Source organism: Mycteria americana, chromosome 16, assembly GCF_035582795.1.
Source record: "Mycteria americana isolate JAX WOST 10 ecotype Jacksonville Zoo and Gardens chromosome 16, USCA_MyAme_1.0, whole genome shotgun sequence".
NCBI lineage: Eukaryota > Metazoa > Chordata > Aves > Ciconiiformes > Ciconiidae > Mycteria > Mycteria americana.
Genome location: NC_134380.1, coordinates 1,635,679 through 1,653,109, shown reverse-complemented (window position 1 = coordinate 1,653,109; position 17,431 = coordinate 1,635,679). Strand labels below are relative to the sequence as shown.

Below are 17,431 nucleotides of genomic sequence, written 5' to 3'. Positions count from 1 at the left end.
ATACACAGTGTAAATGATTGCTAGGGATCCCATGTCTCAGGGATATTTGACCCAAAAACTACAGGCAGGACTGTTTGCCACATTCAGAAGGATGAAGTCAGACTCCTTTGCTTCATCGAAAATGCTTTGCTTCATCTGAAATGCTTTGGTCCAGCTGGGCCCGGATTTTCCTCCAGCTACAGGGTGGTCTTTGAGCAGTTATTGAATGGGAGGTTTCTGCAGTCTTTCAGAGAACAGGCTTGTAATGCTTGAGAAAACTGTCTAGCTTGGACGAACACCATTTTTCTTACTGAAATGTAGTTGTGATCTTTACTCTGAAGACACAGGCCATGTGCTTATGGAAGTTTTGTTCCTGTAGCAGCTTCACATTCGGACCAGAATTACTGATGTAAACCAGTCACTTACAGTCCCTCCAATCTAACGTAAACATCATTCACGTCCGAAAGGGGCAGCTGCATCCTCATTTCCATCTCCATCTGCTCACCCTGCCTCCCACCTTTGTACAGAAAGTGAGATCAGGTACCTGATATGGCCGAAAACTAGCCTGGGTGAGAAAAACAAACAAACAAAAAAGCAGAGAGAATTCTATGCAAGATCATATATACACTATCACAGGCACAAGAGAGGCAGGAGAATCACGTGGCTGAGGGCTTAGGAGGGAGCAAGACCGCCTCCTTCAGTAGCATGACCCACTTACATCCAATTAATATGACCACAGAACTGCTTTGCTTGGCCTTGGTGAGCTTGATGCAGAAATAAAATTTAAAAAAAATTTAAAAAGCTATGTTCCAGCGAGCACGGCTGAGCATCAAATTCACTAACATAAGTATTCCCATGGAAGGCAGTGAGTGAGTAAATAAATAGAAATTGCTTTACCTACAGGAGAGTAGTTCATACTGCTATAAATATTATACTCTGCCATATTGCCAGGTTTCAATACAGAAAGGTAGTAAATATTGCATTAGTTATCAGGGGAATTTCAGTATTGCCAACCACATGTGCTAAAGAAACCACAAATGAGATCTGAAAACAAAACTGAGGTTGGATTAAAAACCACAGGTTCAAAATAAATAAATGTTGGTGTCTTTTTTGGCCTTCAGGGCCTTCAAGGTGCAAAGTGCTGTTGCTGCCTCTTCTTTACAAAAACGGAGGCAGTGATCTCCCTTTAATGAAAAGACAGATGAAATTCCTACCTAATCAAATGATTCAAGAATCTGGGGCTTTAAAGATTTATGATAAAATACTACACTTCTGCTAAAACTGGGACAATTGGACACACAAGCATTTGTTTCAGAGTATGCTATTTTCTATGGAAAGAGGTACCAGGATGCCACAACTAGCAGCTCTAGTTTTAGAGATGTTACTTCAGTAGCTATCATAGGATTTCTCAAAATAAGCCCTGTCTGAGCAAGCAAACCTAAATATATGATAAATACTGTAACTTATTGTCAGTATAGACAAGTTAATTATTTAGAGACCGTTCAATGTGCCAAGCAATTTGGTACACTGAAATCAAGGCAGGTTTCCTAGACTAGCTGGACTTTAAGGTCTGTGCAAGGCTGATAACGGACATACAGAGAGATCATACTCAGCCCCTGCTTGTGTAGACCTCCACCCTGTTTTCCCAAAAAAGAAAGCAAGTTCTTCTAAGCACATCCAGATTTTCTCATTTTAAATGACTTTTTTCTCTTTAACAGTAATCCAATTTTCCCAACATCTAAGTTGCTCTGAGACCTAAAAAACATGCCAAAAAAATTATTAAAAAAAAATAGTAGTTCATTATTTCAGCTGTTTTTGAATTGGCCAAGCAGAAAATTTCTAATTATAACATATGGAAAAGGGCTTTTTAATTAAATATTTATTTTTTAAAAAAATATAGTAAACATGCATAAAATATCCAAGGATCTGTGTTTCATACAAGGAACATAGTACTGCTGGTGGTCAGTTAGTACATCTGTCCTCAGCTCCTTTAAAGAGTATGTGTCACCTTCTCTCACATCAAGTCTGATGGAATGGAAACACTGCAAGAACAGAAAAGGTAATTAATAGTAACAAGCTAGATTTGGACACTGTCATATACTGATATTTCTACAAAAGTGCTATTTTGAAAGCCACTGTTTAATGTGACTTCAGTTAAACTTAAGCAGATGCTTAAAGTTAACCATCTGCTTAATTGCTGCTAGGATTAGAGATGGATTTAAATAGAGATTTAGTTCTTCCTTAACATAGTGGCACTTTCTTTTTGCCTTAATAAAGCACTTATGCCCATGGTTCATTTTAAGTGCTTGATTAGTGCTAGTGACTTCACTTATAAGCTTCAAGTTAAGAATATGATCAGTGTTAGATTGTATCTGGATCTTAATTGTCTGTAAAGTACTGGCCCAAAGCCAGGTTTAGCAGTTAACAAGCATGCAAACAAGTCCTGCATCTAGGAATAGAAAATGCCAGAAATCAACAAAAGGATGAAATAAACTTCAAACAATCGTGACACATACGTTCTTGTTCCTGGCCCCTAGCAGAGAGCTGTGTAACATAAAGAGGAAGTCCCTGCTTCTCTGTCCAAATGCCTTGAGGCTGGCTATGTCTTGTTGGCAGATCAAGAGCAAGTGAATTTCTATGATTTGAGAGTGATTTAACATCAGTTGACAAGTTAAGAGTCTGCTTATCTTGGTCATCATGTTGGTTATAATGTGGCACATTTATCACTTCTAAGCCAGAACAGAGGCTGGAAAAGCCCTACTGGACTCTGGTCTGCTCCATGCAAGCTGGCAGCCCACCCTCCTCGCTGTGGTCTTTGGGCATCCTCCTGTAATGCCCTGGGTGACAGGACAAGCGCCTATTCTGAGCCATTTGGTTCCATGGGAATCCAAATAAGATTTTTTTTCTGTGACTTATGCTTGGAGTGTAACAAGCAAGGAGGCTTCTGCTTTTAGCTTTCTGCTAAATCCCGTGTCTTTTCAGTATAAAGAGTGAGTAAGATGGGACAGCCAGGCACCCCTGGCTCTTTCCTAAGGTACAGCAGTGAACAGGGTCTTTGACTTCTGCTCTCAAAGTGGAAGTGCAGTCCAGCCCCACTGGACTCACTGGAGAGCCCTTCTTGCAGTGATTTCATCCTCCCTTTTTGTTTCTCTTTATGCTTTATGAAAGAGGGAAAAACAAGGGGAGGACTTTGTGTTCCCTTTCATTCTCCTTCCTGCCAATACCATGGGGTTAAAAACGACCATGTGTTTCTTCCAAAGGTATTAGCATAATTATCTCTCCACACTGAATGTGCAATAGCTGGCTGTGTTCCACAAAAGATTGCATTTAACTAATCCTGCTTTAGAAACCCATATTATTTATATCTTCTGAAATCAACTTCATCTTCAGAAATGCCCTTTAAAGGACACATTTTGTTCTATTCTGACCATATGTTTTCACCGTGATCTGCGTATTTTAAATGTGTTTCCAAAGGTTAGCATCCAGGACTGCTCCCCCAGATGCTGTTTGTGCATTGCTGTCTAACGTTAGTCATGCAGCCTGCTCAGCTGTTTGATTTTTGAGAAAACCAGTCCATATTTATCTAATTACTTTGTGTTTGGAAAGTCAGTGTGAAGTTCTCAAACGCAGAGGGGATCCTAGGCACTGACTGTCAACACCAGCTAAGTTTGTCCCGTGGGGTTTGCCACCAGCCATGCAGAGCTTTCTCTCCCAGAAAATCCTTGTTCTTTCTCTTCATCTGGATTTATTCTATTCATTTCACCACTTCTTTTTCCTGATTTATGCTGGAACATGCGAGAAAGGACAGCACTAAGTAAATTAAAAACAAAGAAAATCAGAGCAAATGAAATATGAAATGCTATGGAGAGATTTTAAATTCCAGATCAAAAGTGAGTTCAAACATTCCCATTTGTGGGGGTGGGGATCATTGTAGTTATTGGTCTCTAAAAGCAGAGGCATTGTTGTTGAGAAATTCCCACGTGGGATATGTCTCTTTTCCAGAGCCTCCTACTGGTGAGTCTAGCAAGGCTCTGTTAACATTGGAAAAAGCTGCCCTTTTTGATAGTCCTCATATTGCGTTGTCTACATGGAGGAAAAAACACTTCTTCACCAAGAAAACAGCCTTTCCAAAGATGCTTCAAAAGGTATCAGTTTCCTTGGAGAGAGATATTTGGAGCTCTGTGTAACCTTTATCTTCACTGCGGTGTTGCTGGTTTTTTAAAACAACATTTCAGCTGAGGCTGGGAAATATTCTTCTTGTGGTTGTGTTTTCCTGTAGATATACTTTTTAGCTGTAGTCGCTCAAAAACAAAAGTTGTATTTTCCTCATAGCAAGCTCTTCCAGACAGTTTGCTTTTGCAGTTTGGCACTTTGATGCTTTTGAAAGAGTCAGTGAGTATCTACCTAAATGCCCTGTGAAGGAGAAATATGCTTGTGTGTAGGGAGTTCATGAGTGGGCATGGTTTACATGGTACTTGTTCCATCTCTGGAGATAAGGTGCATGTGGGAGGAAGAGAATCCACTGTGAATGAGTGAGTTTGTGCATGCTTTCAACAGAGACATGTTTTTGTGAGTGAACTTGAAGCCTTGTTGTATGAGACAGTCCTCCTCATGCTACCCATTTTTACTCAGATGTTTGGAGGAGAAGGATTATTTTCCACCTGGTTTTTGGCATAGCTCAGTGGGCCATGCTGGTTTTCTGAAGCGGTCAGATGTAACCTCGAGAACTTCAGTGCCCATTGTAGCTGAGTATTTTCCACCTGTGGCTGTACATTCACCTCCTCCTTGATTTCTTACAGTTCATTTAAGCCTCCATCTTCTATAACCTTAAAATAACAAATGAACAGTACCAATTGCTGTGAAGGAGTTACAGCTACAATGCACATACCTAACTGTTGCAAAGTCACAGAGATAAAGAAGTGAAATGATCCCTGTCCCCACATAGGCTCTGCTTTTCTGCCATGAGGAGCAGGTGGTACCTACATGTACGTGTCAGCATCCACATGCACATAGCACATGCACTCGTATGTTACATGCCTGTAGATACATGTGCACGCTCAGATTAAAAAAACTACTGATAAGAAACACTGTTTGTAGCAAGCCCAACAGTAAAATCGTAGCTTCCCATCAGGAACTTGCTCAGTTAGAGCAAGTACTTCATCCAGAGCGATGGTTCCTTCCACTTCCTTCCTTTCCTGGGTAGACTAAGCTCTGCCTGTAACTATGTATAAGTACTTGCAGTTTAGAAAGACTGACATTTAAACTGTAAAAACAAGAGGTCAAAAAGTAGCAAGTGACTGAGTTGAAGTTTTCTGTGAAATGTTAACTCATACAGTTTTTAGTTACTTGATGGAAATTTTCCATATAAAATATCTGCCTTGACCACTGCTTGGACAAAGTAGCTCTGGGCATATGTCACTACTGTACGGTGAAGGAGGCTTGTAGCAGCCCCAAGATGTGAGAAGCGTGAGGCACCAAACGACAGCTCCAGGAAGTGGGCAGGGTAAGCACTTGACTGGCATCCAGGTGAACCAGACTTCTCTCTTGCCACTGCCAGGGAGTTCCTGCAGCCAAGGCCACAGTGCAAATCCTGCTGACAAGTCTGCAGCGGGTCCAGGTGTGAGAAACACTAGCCTCCTGCCTGACCTTGCTATGCCAGCAAAACATGGAGCGTCCACGCAATGGTGCCAGTGGTGACAGCTTGGGCTGCCCTCAGTGATGCTGCTCAGGAGGGCGCACAGTGGAGCAGGCAGGAGGAGAGCTTCTGTCAGAGGATACTGGGGCACTCCTGGGAGGCTCTGCTGATGTGGGTGAAACAGCAGGGTCTGCCTCATGACAAAAGCCTGGAGGAAGCTAAGCTAGTCAGTTAATCAGAGCCTTTCAAAGTCATTTTGGTTTCTTGTTCCTTAAGTTTCAAACAACTGCAACATGATTTTCAAAAGTGTTGACCTTCAGCGAGCTGCCACAGCCATAATCAGGCAGGGTGTGCTCTCACTGCTGTGGCCAGCAGCGTTGTGATGGAGAGTAACAAGCCTGGGGCTGAACTGGGCTGGAAGGAGCATTTCCAGTCCTCCTTGTGTTACTGTGTGGCCACAGGGAAGTGATTCCACCTGTCTTCATCATTTTCCCCGCATGTAAACCAGGAACAGTTGCACCTGCCTTACCTTCCCCACAAAAGTAGTATGATTAATTAGCATCTGATTTATGCTTGCAAAATCCTATTTAAAATCTCCAGTGTGATTTGAAAAATCTGACCTGAGTGTTCCACAGCTGTTCCTCAAAAGTAATAAAACCTTGCAGATGCAAGTACAATTGCTCTCAGGCTCAGCTTAAATCTGGGGCTGACAGACCCCACCTTACCTGCAATGGGAGTCTGGAAGCTGTTTGCGAGGCTTAGATGAGTGCTAGAGGAAAGCCTGCATGGAAAATAACAGTTCCACAATCAGTGCAGGATTTGGATGGCGTGGGATACTAAAGAACAGGGCCATTCACCGCTTAATGAGGATTAAAATAACTCTTGAATAGCTGCCTTATTCCCCGAGCATCCTGTTCAATGAATGACTCACAGGATTACAGTTGAAAAATAGGCTGGAATGGTAGAACAAAAACCTGACATAATGAATATCGAATTAAGGGTTTGGGGACAGCCTTTAATCTGGTATTTCCAACCCCTGTAATGACTGACATGCTGACTTTACTAGTAGCTTAATTTTTGTTTTTGTCTTGTGTGCCCCTTGCTACAATCCCTTTTTTAGGGGTCCGTTTGTTTGGGTGTCGTTAGCCAGGTGCAGAAACACTCCGCAAGCAGGATATTCACAGCATAAAAGTATAAAGTAATTAGTTATTGGCTAATGTACATGAAAGACAGCTGGGATTTGATGATCTATTAGGCTAAGTATTCATATGCTCATTACCTCTGATAAGGCACTGCAGAGTCCTGGCTTGCTGGGCAGACCTCCCTTAGGAGGTGACCATGGGCTTAGCCTCCCCAGTTCCCTGGGATGGCCCCAGTGCTGGGAGCTGTGGTCTGCCACCATCTCTGTCTGATCTAAACCAACGAGAAAAGGCTTTGCGTAACACAGGGTTGATGCCTGCTCCCCTTGCCCAGGCACCCTGCTCAGCTTTGCTTGACCAGCGTAGCAGCAGTTAAAGGACATTTGCTCAAGGGTTCCCCTCTGGACTACAAATTGTGAATAGAAAATGCCAGAAGGGGGCAGGTAGGTGATAAATGGGTAGCTTTATGCCAAAAGTATTTATATTCCCATCGTCAGTTTTTGGTCTGCTTTCCTCCTTGCCTTTGGGGTCTGCATTTCTTTCAGTTCCTAAAGCCTGAAGTCTTTTGTCATATTTAAGTACTCTGGAAGATTAGCCCTTGAAAGGGATTTTCTCTTCATTAGTGCAGATGCCAAACAGTTATCTTGTCATCAGAAAAATAAACCGCTTGTTACATCCTTCTCTGAAAATCTCAGCTGGGGAATAAGGTTGAAGGTAGGTAAATGCTGAAGTTGCTGAAAAGACCAGAGAGGCAGAAGGCAAGGAATTGTATTTCATAGACTGATTGCTTCTGTTTAGACCATTTCTTTTGTCCTGTTGACTATAGATTTCAGAGCAGTTCCCAGTACTTTAATAAATACTGTAAAACTAATGCAAAATATTGCATGACTGTCAGAACTATCATATATCTGTAATATAGTTGGCATATATTAAAAATATCCTTGCTTTGCAGTTTTTATAAGGAACTTTATTAGGAAAGACCGGCTGGAAAATACAGTGTTTTCTTTTCATATTCTGACACTTCTATTTTTTCCATTATAGAACACAATAAACCTAGTTTTTAGTAATAACAAACACATATGAAATCCCTGACACTGAAAAAATACACCCTAGAGAAGACTAAAACCAAGTACCTAAAGAAAGGTTAAGTCTTCACACAAAAAGTTTGTTTCTTAAGAGGATCTCCTGGATAAGAAGTGCAATGGGAACTCTTTGGGGCTATTTAAAGTTTTCTTCATCAGTTACCCGGGGTTTCGCACCTTGAGAGAGACAATTCAGTTAGTGATTTATGCTGCAAATCAGAGCTGTCAGTCCTGACCATGGGAAGAAGAGCTCCTTTCAATGCTGAGATTGATACTTCAGCAGATGAGGAGACCTGCTTCTGCAAAGAAGGTGATGAAGGGCTGTCCAGCACTGTCCCACCCCTGGAGCTATGATTTTAGTTGCCCACTAGGGGTGCTCTCAGGAGCCCAGGGCCAGATCCTGACTTGCTCTGGGCACTCACAGTGCCCGTTGCACAGAGACGTCTGAGGGAGTTCATGTTGCCCCAACACTAGTTGCTCAGCTACTGCAGGACCATAAAGCACTCTTCATATTCACTGGGTAAATTATAGCTTCATGTTTTATCATCCTCTGTGGAAAAGATGCTTGAGCTTCCTGAAATCAATCGTTAGATGCCATGGCTGACACTAGATGAAGTCTTTTCAAAAATGCACGTGCATTCTCAGTGAAATTTCAGGAATTATTAGAGGGATCCCTCCTCTCCATCTTCAAACACAAGCTGGGGATACTAAGGAGAGAGGCTCTTGGGGAAGTTTAGGAGATCACCTGAACCCCTCTCTCACAGCTGCCTGAGCACTGACTCCAGGCAGAGCAGAAACCACCTCTTCCTGCAGGTCTGACTGTGTTGGGCTGCCAGCCTATCTGAGTGTCACCTCCATGGAGACACATGGAGAAATGTGGGGAAGCAATAGGGAGAAGAGAGACAGTGAGGACTCAGAGGTGGCGCACAGGCTCATCTGCTTCCCTAGGTGCTGAACTTGGAAGAAGATTTCTCCTTTTCAGGGTCCAAGATATCAGTGCCACCAGCAGAAGTAGGGTGCTAGGGCCCACAGATGCTGTCACTGGTGGCCTTGGGGGTGCAGAGTGGGGAGCCTGGTTGGGGAGCGCTCTGGCTGAACGTACTGTGCATGTTGCATGTTCAGCTGGACCACTTCCCCAAGGGCTTGTGGGGCAGCTGTACAGGCTCTCCTGCAGGGACACGGTCAGGGCAGGAGATGGGGCTGCCCTGCTCCTGTCAGCAGCAGCCTACATTTGGGTTGGTTTCACTGTGCTCTAAGCTACGCAGGTACTTACTGGTGGATCCTACCCAGTAGCACTGAGAGCTTCTGGAGCGATTAGACAGGTTAGTAGCTGCAGCAGAAGGGCCACCTCAGCATGGCAGCAAGGCCATCTAGGCAGAAACTTGTCCCTTAGCTTTTCCCAGTACCTACAGGCTTTTCTTTCTCCCTGCAGTATCTCATCCCCTCCAACAGCATTTTCCCTTCTCCTTTCATAAATGCACCCCATCACAGACTCCCCTTTCCCATGTGGGTGAAAAGTTGTATTTCCCAGCGCAGAGGTTACTGAATTCACATATAGACCACAGATATAATCATGTGGGATGCAGCATTTTGTTCTGTCCTTACTATGTGAACCCATTTCCTTTGGAAAAAAACCTGAAGCCCTTAAAATCCCTGTCTGTCCACGTGTCTTCTCCCAGATTGCAAAGGGGCCAGGAGCACTGGTTTCCCTTCTGTCAGTAAAATGTCTCATTCTTTCTGCTGGTTATTGTATCTGATCACTCCTCCAGCTGTGCTCAGAAATTTTATATTGTGGTCTGGCAATTCAGAGCACTGTGAATCTTTTATTTCCCTAATGGAGTTTCCTGGTAAATAGCTTTGAACTCAGATCCTTGTCTCTACAATAGATATGCTTCTGCCTAACTGGCACTTCACAATTAACAGCATTATCTTGTTAAACCTGAAGAGGTGCAGGAAGGCTCAGCCATCATTTTAAAGCATTTTATTGCTTAGAAAGTGTTTACAATAGGCTACAGAAGTGGTAAATGAAGCCCAGTGCTGCATTCAGATGCCTGATTAGCTCAGCCATATGAAAATGCCAATAATTCAGGCTCTAACTATTTTGGATGCCATTTCTTAAGCAGTAGCCTCAAAGCACCTGAGTTTTTTAGGAGGAAGGGAAGGGAAGGGAAGGGAAGGGAAGGGAAGGGAAGGGAAGGGAAGGGAAGGGAAGGGAAGGGAAGGGAAGGGAAGGGAAGGGAAGGGAAGGGAAGGGAAGGGGAAAGAGAAAGTATTTGGGGTGAAATGGAAAGCTGATGAGAATCGGAAGGCAATAGTTCCTGTTCATGTAGATGCAGGTGTAATTGTCCTCAGTGAAGACACAATTTTACTCAGGAGTGAGGTTGTGAGAGTAAGTGACTGCAGTGGAGTACTCTGTGTTTTCAGGAGAGAAAAACCTCTGTTGTTTCCCTTCTGGAACAATTAATGTGTTCAAGTTATGTCTGCTACTGTTTTAAAAGCTTGTATTTCACACACACTAGTGTCTCCATCTCTGTGTAACATTTTATCTGTCAGCTCCTGTAGCGTGTAAGCAACATTAATTGAGAAGAGGACAAACAGTTTGGATGTTTGGATGTTTTCTGCAATTTGATTTTGTCATGGTTTAACCCCAGCCAGCAACTAAGCACCACCCAGCCGCTCTCTCACTCCCCCCTGGTGGGATGGGGGAGAGAATTGGAAGAGTAAAAGTGAGAAAACTCGTGGGTTGAGATAAAGACAGTTTAATAGGGAAAGCAAAAGCCATGCACACAAGCAGAACAAAGTAAGGAATTCAGTCACTACTTCCCATGGGCAGGCAGGTGTTCAGCCATCTCCAGGAAAGCAGGGCTCCATCACGTGTAATGGTTACTTGGGAAAACAAACGCCATCAGTCCAAATGTCCCCCCTTCCTTCTTCTTCCCCAGCTTTATATACTGAGCATGACGTCATATTGTATGGAATATCCCTTTGGCCAGTTTGGATCAACTATCTTGGCTGTGTCCCCTCCCAGCTTCTTGTGCACCTGGCAGAGCATGGGAAGCTGAGAAGTCCTTCACTAGTGCAAACATTACTTAGCAACAACTCACACTGTTAGTAAACTAAACACTGTTTTCAACACAAATCCAAAACATAGCCCCATACTAGCTACTATAAAGAAAATTAACTCTATCCCAGCCAAAACCAGCAGAGATTTGTAAATTAGCTTTGCTGTAGACAGGCTGGAAGTTCTTGCTGTCCTTAGCTGCCCTGCATGATTGCAGTCCTACACCTGGCTGAAACCCAGAGGGACTAGCATAGGAACCACAGGCTACTATACAAAGCATGTGGAAGGATGGAGAACTCCTGGGGAAATATCTCACTTTATAAGGCTTTCAGGAGAGAAGTGGCTGTATAGCAATTCAGTCATGCTCAATGAGCTTATCAGCTGCAAATGTCAAGGAGAGGTCATCAAAAAATACAACAGGCTCATTACTCACTATCTAATTTCCAACTTTCAAAAATAGTTTTAATAACTTATAAATAAGGTAATAAATAGTGGGTAAAATAACCCATAAAATATGTGATGGACACCAAACTGAACATGAACTAGCAATGCACCCTTGTGGCAAAGAAGGCCATCAGCATCCTGGACTGCATTTGGAGGGGTGTTGCCAACAGGTCAAGGGAGGTGATCCTTCCCCTCTGCTCAGTACTGGTGAGAAACATCTGCAGTGCTGGGACCAGTGATGAGCTCCCCAGTACAGGAGAGACACACACAAACTTAGGTGGGTCCAGCGAAGGACCAGGAAGACGTTTAAGGGACTGGAGCATCTGTTGTAAACGGGAGAGGCTGAGAGATGGGTCTTTTCAGCCTGGAGAAGAGAAGGCTCAGGGAGATCTCATCCATATCTGTAAATAACTGATGGATAAATAAAGAAGATAGAGCCAGGCTCTTCTCAGTGGTGCCCAGTGACAGGGCCAGAGGCAATGAGCACAAATTGTAATACAGAAAATTCCACTTAAACATAAGAAAAAACTTTCTTACTGTGACGGTGATTGAACACCAGAAGAGGATTTGCAGAAAGGATTTGGAGTCTCCATCCTTGGTGCTTTTCTGATTCTCTCCCCATGTCACCGGGAGGGGGGAGGGTGAGCGAGCAGCTGCGTGGTGCTTAGTTGCTGACTGGGGCTAAAGCACGACACATGGACTTCTCAGAAACAAATCATGTCAAGCTAATCTTATTTTTATTTTTTATTTTGTTTTGTAGCCAGGAAGAATTAGCTTATATTAAGGAATCATAACCTTAGCAAGATTTTCAGCAGTTTCTGGGAAAGTAATGCGAGACTAATTTGAGAAGCATGTTCTTAATGAACCTCTATAGGGTAGATGCCATAATGGCTGACTAACCATAAAAGGTAACTAAATATCAATAGAAGGATGAACTGATGTGGTTCTGCATTTAGTCTTTTTGTTACTGGTGGAAAAGGAATTTGCTTATTAAATTTGCAGATGATATGAAGCTTGGATGACCATAAGTCTATTAGAGGATGGGATTAGAATTTAAAATGTTCTTGACAAATTGGAGAAATAGACTGAAAATAAATTGATTAAATGGAGAAAAATGCTACGCATTGGACTGAAACAGGAATACTAAAAAGTCTTGCATATGTTGAAGAACAATTGGACAGGTAGCAGTTCTTTGGAAAAGCAATAACAAATCATAAAAGATCACAAACTTTTACAAGAACCAGGAAAAGAAAAACATGCAAGTTTGTGTGAACAAGATCAGATGACTGGGAAAAATCCAGCCACTCTGTACGGGTAAGATCTCTTTTCAGAAACATGTCCCAGACTGTATTCCAGACTTGAGAAGGATCTAGGTCAATTGGAGAGACCACAGGATGCTAGAATGACAATAACCAAAGGCAAATCAAGTTTTACAGGGAAATATAAAGGAAATGGCATTGTTTAGCTTGAAGAATAAAGTTAAGGAAATACATAGTAACAGCTTTGTCATAAAGAGCTATTGCAGAAATAAGGGGGATTTTTTCCCATGTCCCTGGTAGACATGAAAGAAGCAATTGGCCTAAAAAGCACTAAGAAAGACCTAATGAAACAGATCTTCTGGGGAGAAAGTGAAATATCAATGACAGGTTTTTAAGAATAGCAGACTAGACATCAGACTAGCCCATCCTGCACTGGGAGAGCATGAGATGCAAGATTTCTTGAAATCCATTCTCACCCTACATTACTATAGTTCCATAACAGGTTGTAAAGATCTGGAAAAAGAGTTCATTCCTTACTGAAGGCTTGTCTGGAAACTAAAGATGATAGAAGTTCATCAGCAGTCACCTATCTAACAGTTTTATTACAGCGAGAAAAAGAAAATTTCTTTTCCAACCCAAAGGGTGGCTACTAACCACAATAGTAGCAGTCGTTCTGCCATTGATCATTCCTCCTGCTTTGCAGCATGGTGCATTTAATACTGAATGCATCAGGTCTTACAGGATTCTCCCTTCTCAGGAGAGGGAGATCTACAGTCCACGTGCAGCTATTTAACTCTTCCTCCTGCGTTTATGAGGCCACTTATTTGATCTTTCCCTGTACTCATACAGAATATTGTTGTTGTAGTTGCAGTCTCAGTGGGAGAGTCTGTTTTTAATGTAGTTGGGGCTAACATCCTGAAAACCTTCATGCTGAATGGAGACGGAACAGTGGAGTAGGGGGTACGAGGTTCCAGCAGTTCCCAGGAACACACCACTGATGTCAGTACACCAGTTGTGGTTTGTTCCTGTCTGGACATGCTTTTTACCTTTGCAGATAACTCTAATTTGCAGACTCAGCAGAAGGGGAGCAGTTTCCCCTTATCGTGTTCTTCTTGCATCTGGAATTTTAAGTGAACTACATAACAGAATCTTCTGCTTTCTTAAGCATTTTCTTCTCCTTTCCTTAATCATGCTGATTTCCTGTGAATACTGTGAGCTGTAATTATCATCTGCAGATCAGTGGGTATGCTAAGCTGTTTCTTAAAGGGATTTTTTTTTTCTGTGAATTTCAGATGACCAAGACCAAAATTATAATCACCTGATACTAAACAGTGCCACCCAGACACCTACACATGGTAAGAGAAAACAAAGAGCAAAATTACACACGTTGTAACTTTCCTCTACCAGCCAGTAACATTTACTGGTGTCAATGTATGTTTAACGTTAATAGAAATGTTCCTATGGCAGTGATGCATGAATGATGGTTTCCATTAACATTAAACATAGGACCATATTTTTAAATAGTGCACACAATGAAATATGGCCCAGTCTTTTATAGTGTTACCTGTCAACCTTGTGTTTCCCCATGTCTGATTGCTCCTTTTTCCCTTCCACAGCAGCCAGGTGCTATCAGATTTAACTGGCCAAAACGGTAAAAATTATAACCAAAGAGAAGTCCCTCTTGTCAGCCAAGCCACTCAATTTATAGTGCTGCTTGTGCATATTTCTAAGATAGGTTAGAAGGACAGTGAACATGGGGCAAGGGCTCCTAAGCTAACATGATTTTGGCATAACAGTATGTGGCCAGAGTTTGGGTTCACAGCTAAATCCAAGCTGTCCAGCCCATACTTGCATGGGTCTGCTTGGGATAACCTACAGAAGCCCCTGATTCACTGCACAATGTCTCTCTAGTTTCTAGTATGCAGGATAGGTAAAGACCATTAAGAGATTCAGGACTCCCCCTGCCCACTTTCATAAACAGAAGCGCCTCTTTGTAAACCAGTTCTAGTGGTTGCTCTCACACCCTTCTAAATCCCCTTTATTGTGGAAACATGACATTTCTCTGACCCTTCCTAGGGAAGGGTCTTAGGAAACCCAAAGCACCTTTCATGTCCCTATGCCCACCACAAGGTGGACCAGCACTGACCTATCCCCATAACCTCAGAAGTGACACCTCAGGAGGTGTGTGGGGCAGCCTATCACTACCATACCACTACCACTGTCTGGTCATCCCTCTAAAGGGTGGGAGCAGCCCTTCCAGAGCTCCTCCAAAGCTTCCCTGGCTTTGGTCTTTGTACCCAAACAGCTTCATATGTGTTAATACCCCTTCTGACAGTGCTGTTGCTGAGCTCTGAAAAACCATGATTTTAATTTGTCTTACCTCTGCACGTGGTTCAGCACATTTATTGGCATGTCTCTATCTAACCCTCTTGACCTAATAAACTTGGGGATGTCCCATGTCATCCTTTAGCCAGTTTCAAGAGTTCAGACGCTATTCAAAGATACTCCTTTGTTTTCCTCTTTGTTTCCACCATCTTATCCCAGCCTGGAAATGTTTCTTCACTTCCTCCATGGCCAGAGACTGCCCAGCCCTGTCCCTCCAGCCCTTCTGCCTCCTCTGCCCTAGCTCCCTCCTCCTTTTGATTTCCTTGGCCCCAGATTAGCAGTTGAGTGTCAGCAGCGTATCCCTCCCTGCATCACAGTAATCACAGACCACACAGTCAAATCACCTGCAGCTTCCTGGCTCAGTCCAAATCCAGACCGTTCACTGCCACCCCAATCAGTGGTTCCCCCTGTCTCTGTGCAATTGGCCCAATCTCTGAATGAGCCTCCAGGTCCTCTCTGCTTTCTTCCCTGTTCTGCTGCTACCTTGTCTTGGTCTTGTCCTTGTTCTTCCCTGCACCCTTTACCCTTTGAATGTGATATATTCCTCCAGCATTTGCAGCTGGAACCTTCCTTCCACTGGAGAACCAGTAAGTGATGGGTAAATCTCATCTTAATATACACTTCTTGCAGCTGTGAATCTCTTGTTCTGGCATTTGTTTTTAATTCTGAAACTTCATCTTGATAACTATTCTGGAAATTTTTTTTGTGAGTTGTGTGTCGTATAGAAATTTCCATGCTTCTTTGCGGCAAAAAAGGGTGGGAGAACAATTGGCCTTGAAAAGGTCACCTAAAACCTTTGGTGTTTCTCCTTCCTAGAGGGTGGTTCAGGCAGCTCCTCAGCCTGCAAGTTACTTTCAATTGTAAGACTACATTATTAGGGTTTTTTTTTCATCTCCCAAAAAACACAGGACAAACAATGTCAGCTTTAAACCTGGCAGTAACATAGGAGTATTTATTGAACCTGAATTGACAGCCTCAAATGCTCTTCAGACAACTTATTTTGTTGACTTTTTTACTTTCCTGAGAAAAAGAAAAGAAGAAAAAGATGGAGTAATAGGGTTGAAATTGTATTGTCTTCTCTCTAGTCTTACTACTTGTTCTTCAAATCTAGCACATGCTGGGTTCTGCGATCTGCCTCAGCAGAGCCAGCTGAGTCCTGTTGACCTGTGTCTCTGCCCAGAAGTTTTAATGTAGCTCCATCATCAGGTCCCTATTGCATTCAATAACTCAAGGTAACAACATGTGCTAAAACAGTTAAACTTCCCTCTGGCCCTGACAGATACTTTTCTTTTTTATGTACCTGAGAGACAAAAATCAAAGCAGATATACTCATGTACTTGGATTAGAAACTTGCGCTTTTTTTCTCCACTCATTTCTTGTGTTTACTGTATCTCAATAGTTTGGTTGTAAAAAGTGACTTAAATGATCTGACTACAAATAACTGTATGATTCAGAGTTATATTTTATTCCTAAGTTATCCATATGGTCATGGACACTTTTGTTCATGATATTCATGTGTGCTGTTGCTGGTGAGCCATTGCTTGGTGAGTCTAAAAAGATATTTGGGCCTCTCAAATAAGGCATCAAAAGAGCTCGCAGTATTCATAATTACTGCTGAAATTCTGAGATAGTTCAGCAACAACACACGTTTAATTTAATTCTCTTCCTGGGTAGGACATGGTGTACATTTTCTGTGTGATTATGCAAATTTGTGAGCTGACATGAGCTGTCTTTGTGAGCACCATGTTCAGGAGCTCTGTCTCTTAGCCTGTCTCTAGCACCCCCCATGCACTGACACCATCTGAAAAGAGCAGAAGAAGGGAAAGAAGCTAGTGTGAGGCTCAAAACATGCCCTGTGTTGCACATGGTCCAAGTTCAGTTCACTCTTAACTGAAGTAAAACAAGCAGAGAAAGGTTCTCAGGCTACCAGCATAGAGCAAGCAGGGTAGTATTTGTCAGTGACTTGCCACCAAGCAAGCAACACTTCAGCCTGAATGGCCAGAAATCCCTCCCATGCCTGGAGGAGCTCCCTGCAGCCTCCCCAAGAGCGCCTCACCCAGCAAGGATGCACTTGACCTGGTATACATGAAGGGAAGCATGAGCTGTTGCAAACTGGAATAGCTGTCAGGATGAGAACTCAGCTGCTGTGGGCTGATGATCTCTTTCCTATCTCCTACCATCACAGGAACTTCACAGGTTTCTTACCTTCTCCTATAATTCCCATTACAATGAGTCTCCAAACTCATACAACCCTGGGACTGAGCAGTGGAGGATTTCCACAACACAGTTGTGGCAGACATGGGACCCAGGGCTCTGCGAGAGGCCTCATGGAGGAAGGATGAAAGCCAAGTTCCCTGTGCTCCTCTTTCCCCTTCCTGTACTGGCTAGTCCTTTGCAAAAGTAGAGCAAATGGCATCAACCCATGGGTTTTCCCAAAGGTCTTGGGA

The 17,431-nt window shown here is 43.0% G+C and overlaps 1 protein-coding gene across 1 annotated transcript in view; it reads left to right on the top strand.

Moving 5' to 3' along the window:
* The window catches only part of SHISA6 (shisa family member 6), a 255,211-nt gene that overhangs the window by 217,246 nt on the left and 20,534 nt on the right, over nt 1–17,431 (top strand). The window contains exon 4 of the mRNA XM_075519080.1: nt 13,892–13,954. Within this exon, the coding sequence (XP_075375195.1) occupies nt 13,892–13,954 (63 nt within the window). The remainder of the gene's footprint in view (nt 1–13,891; nt 13,955–17,431) is intronic.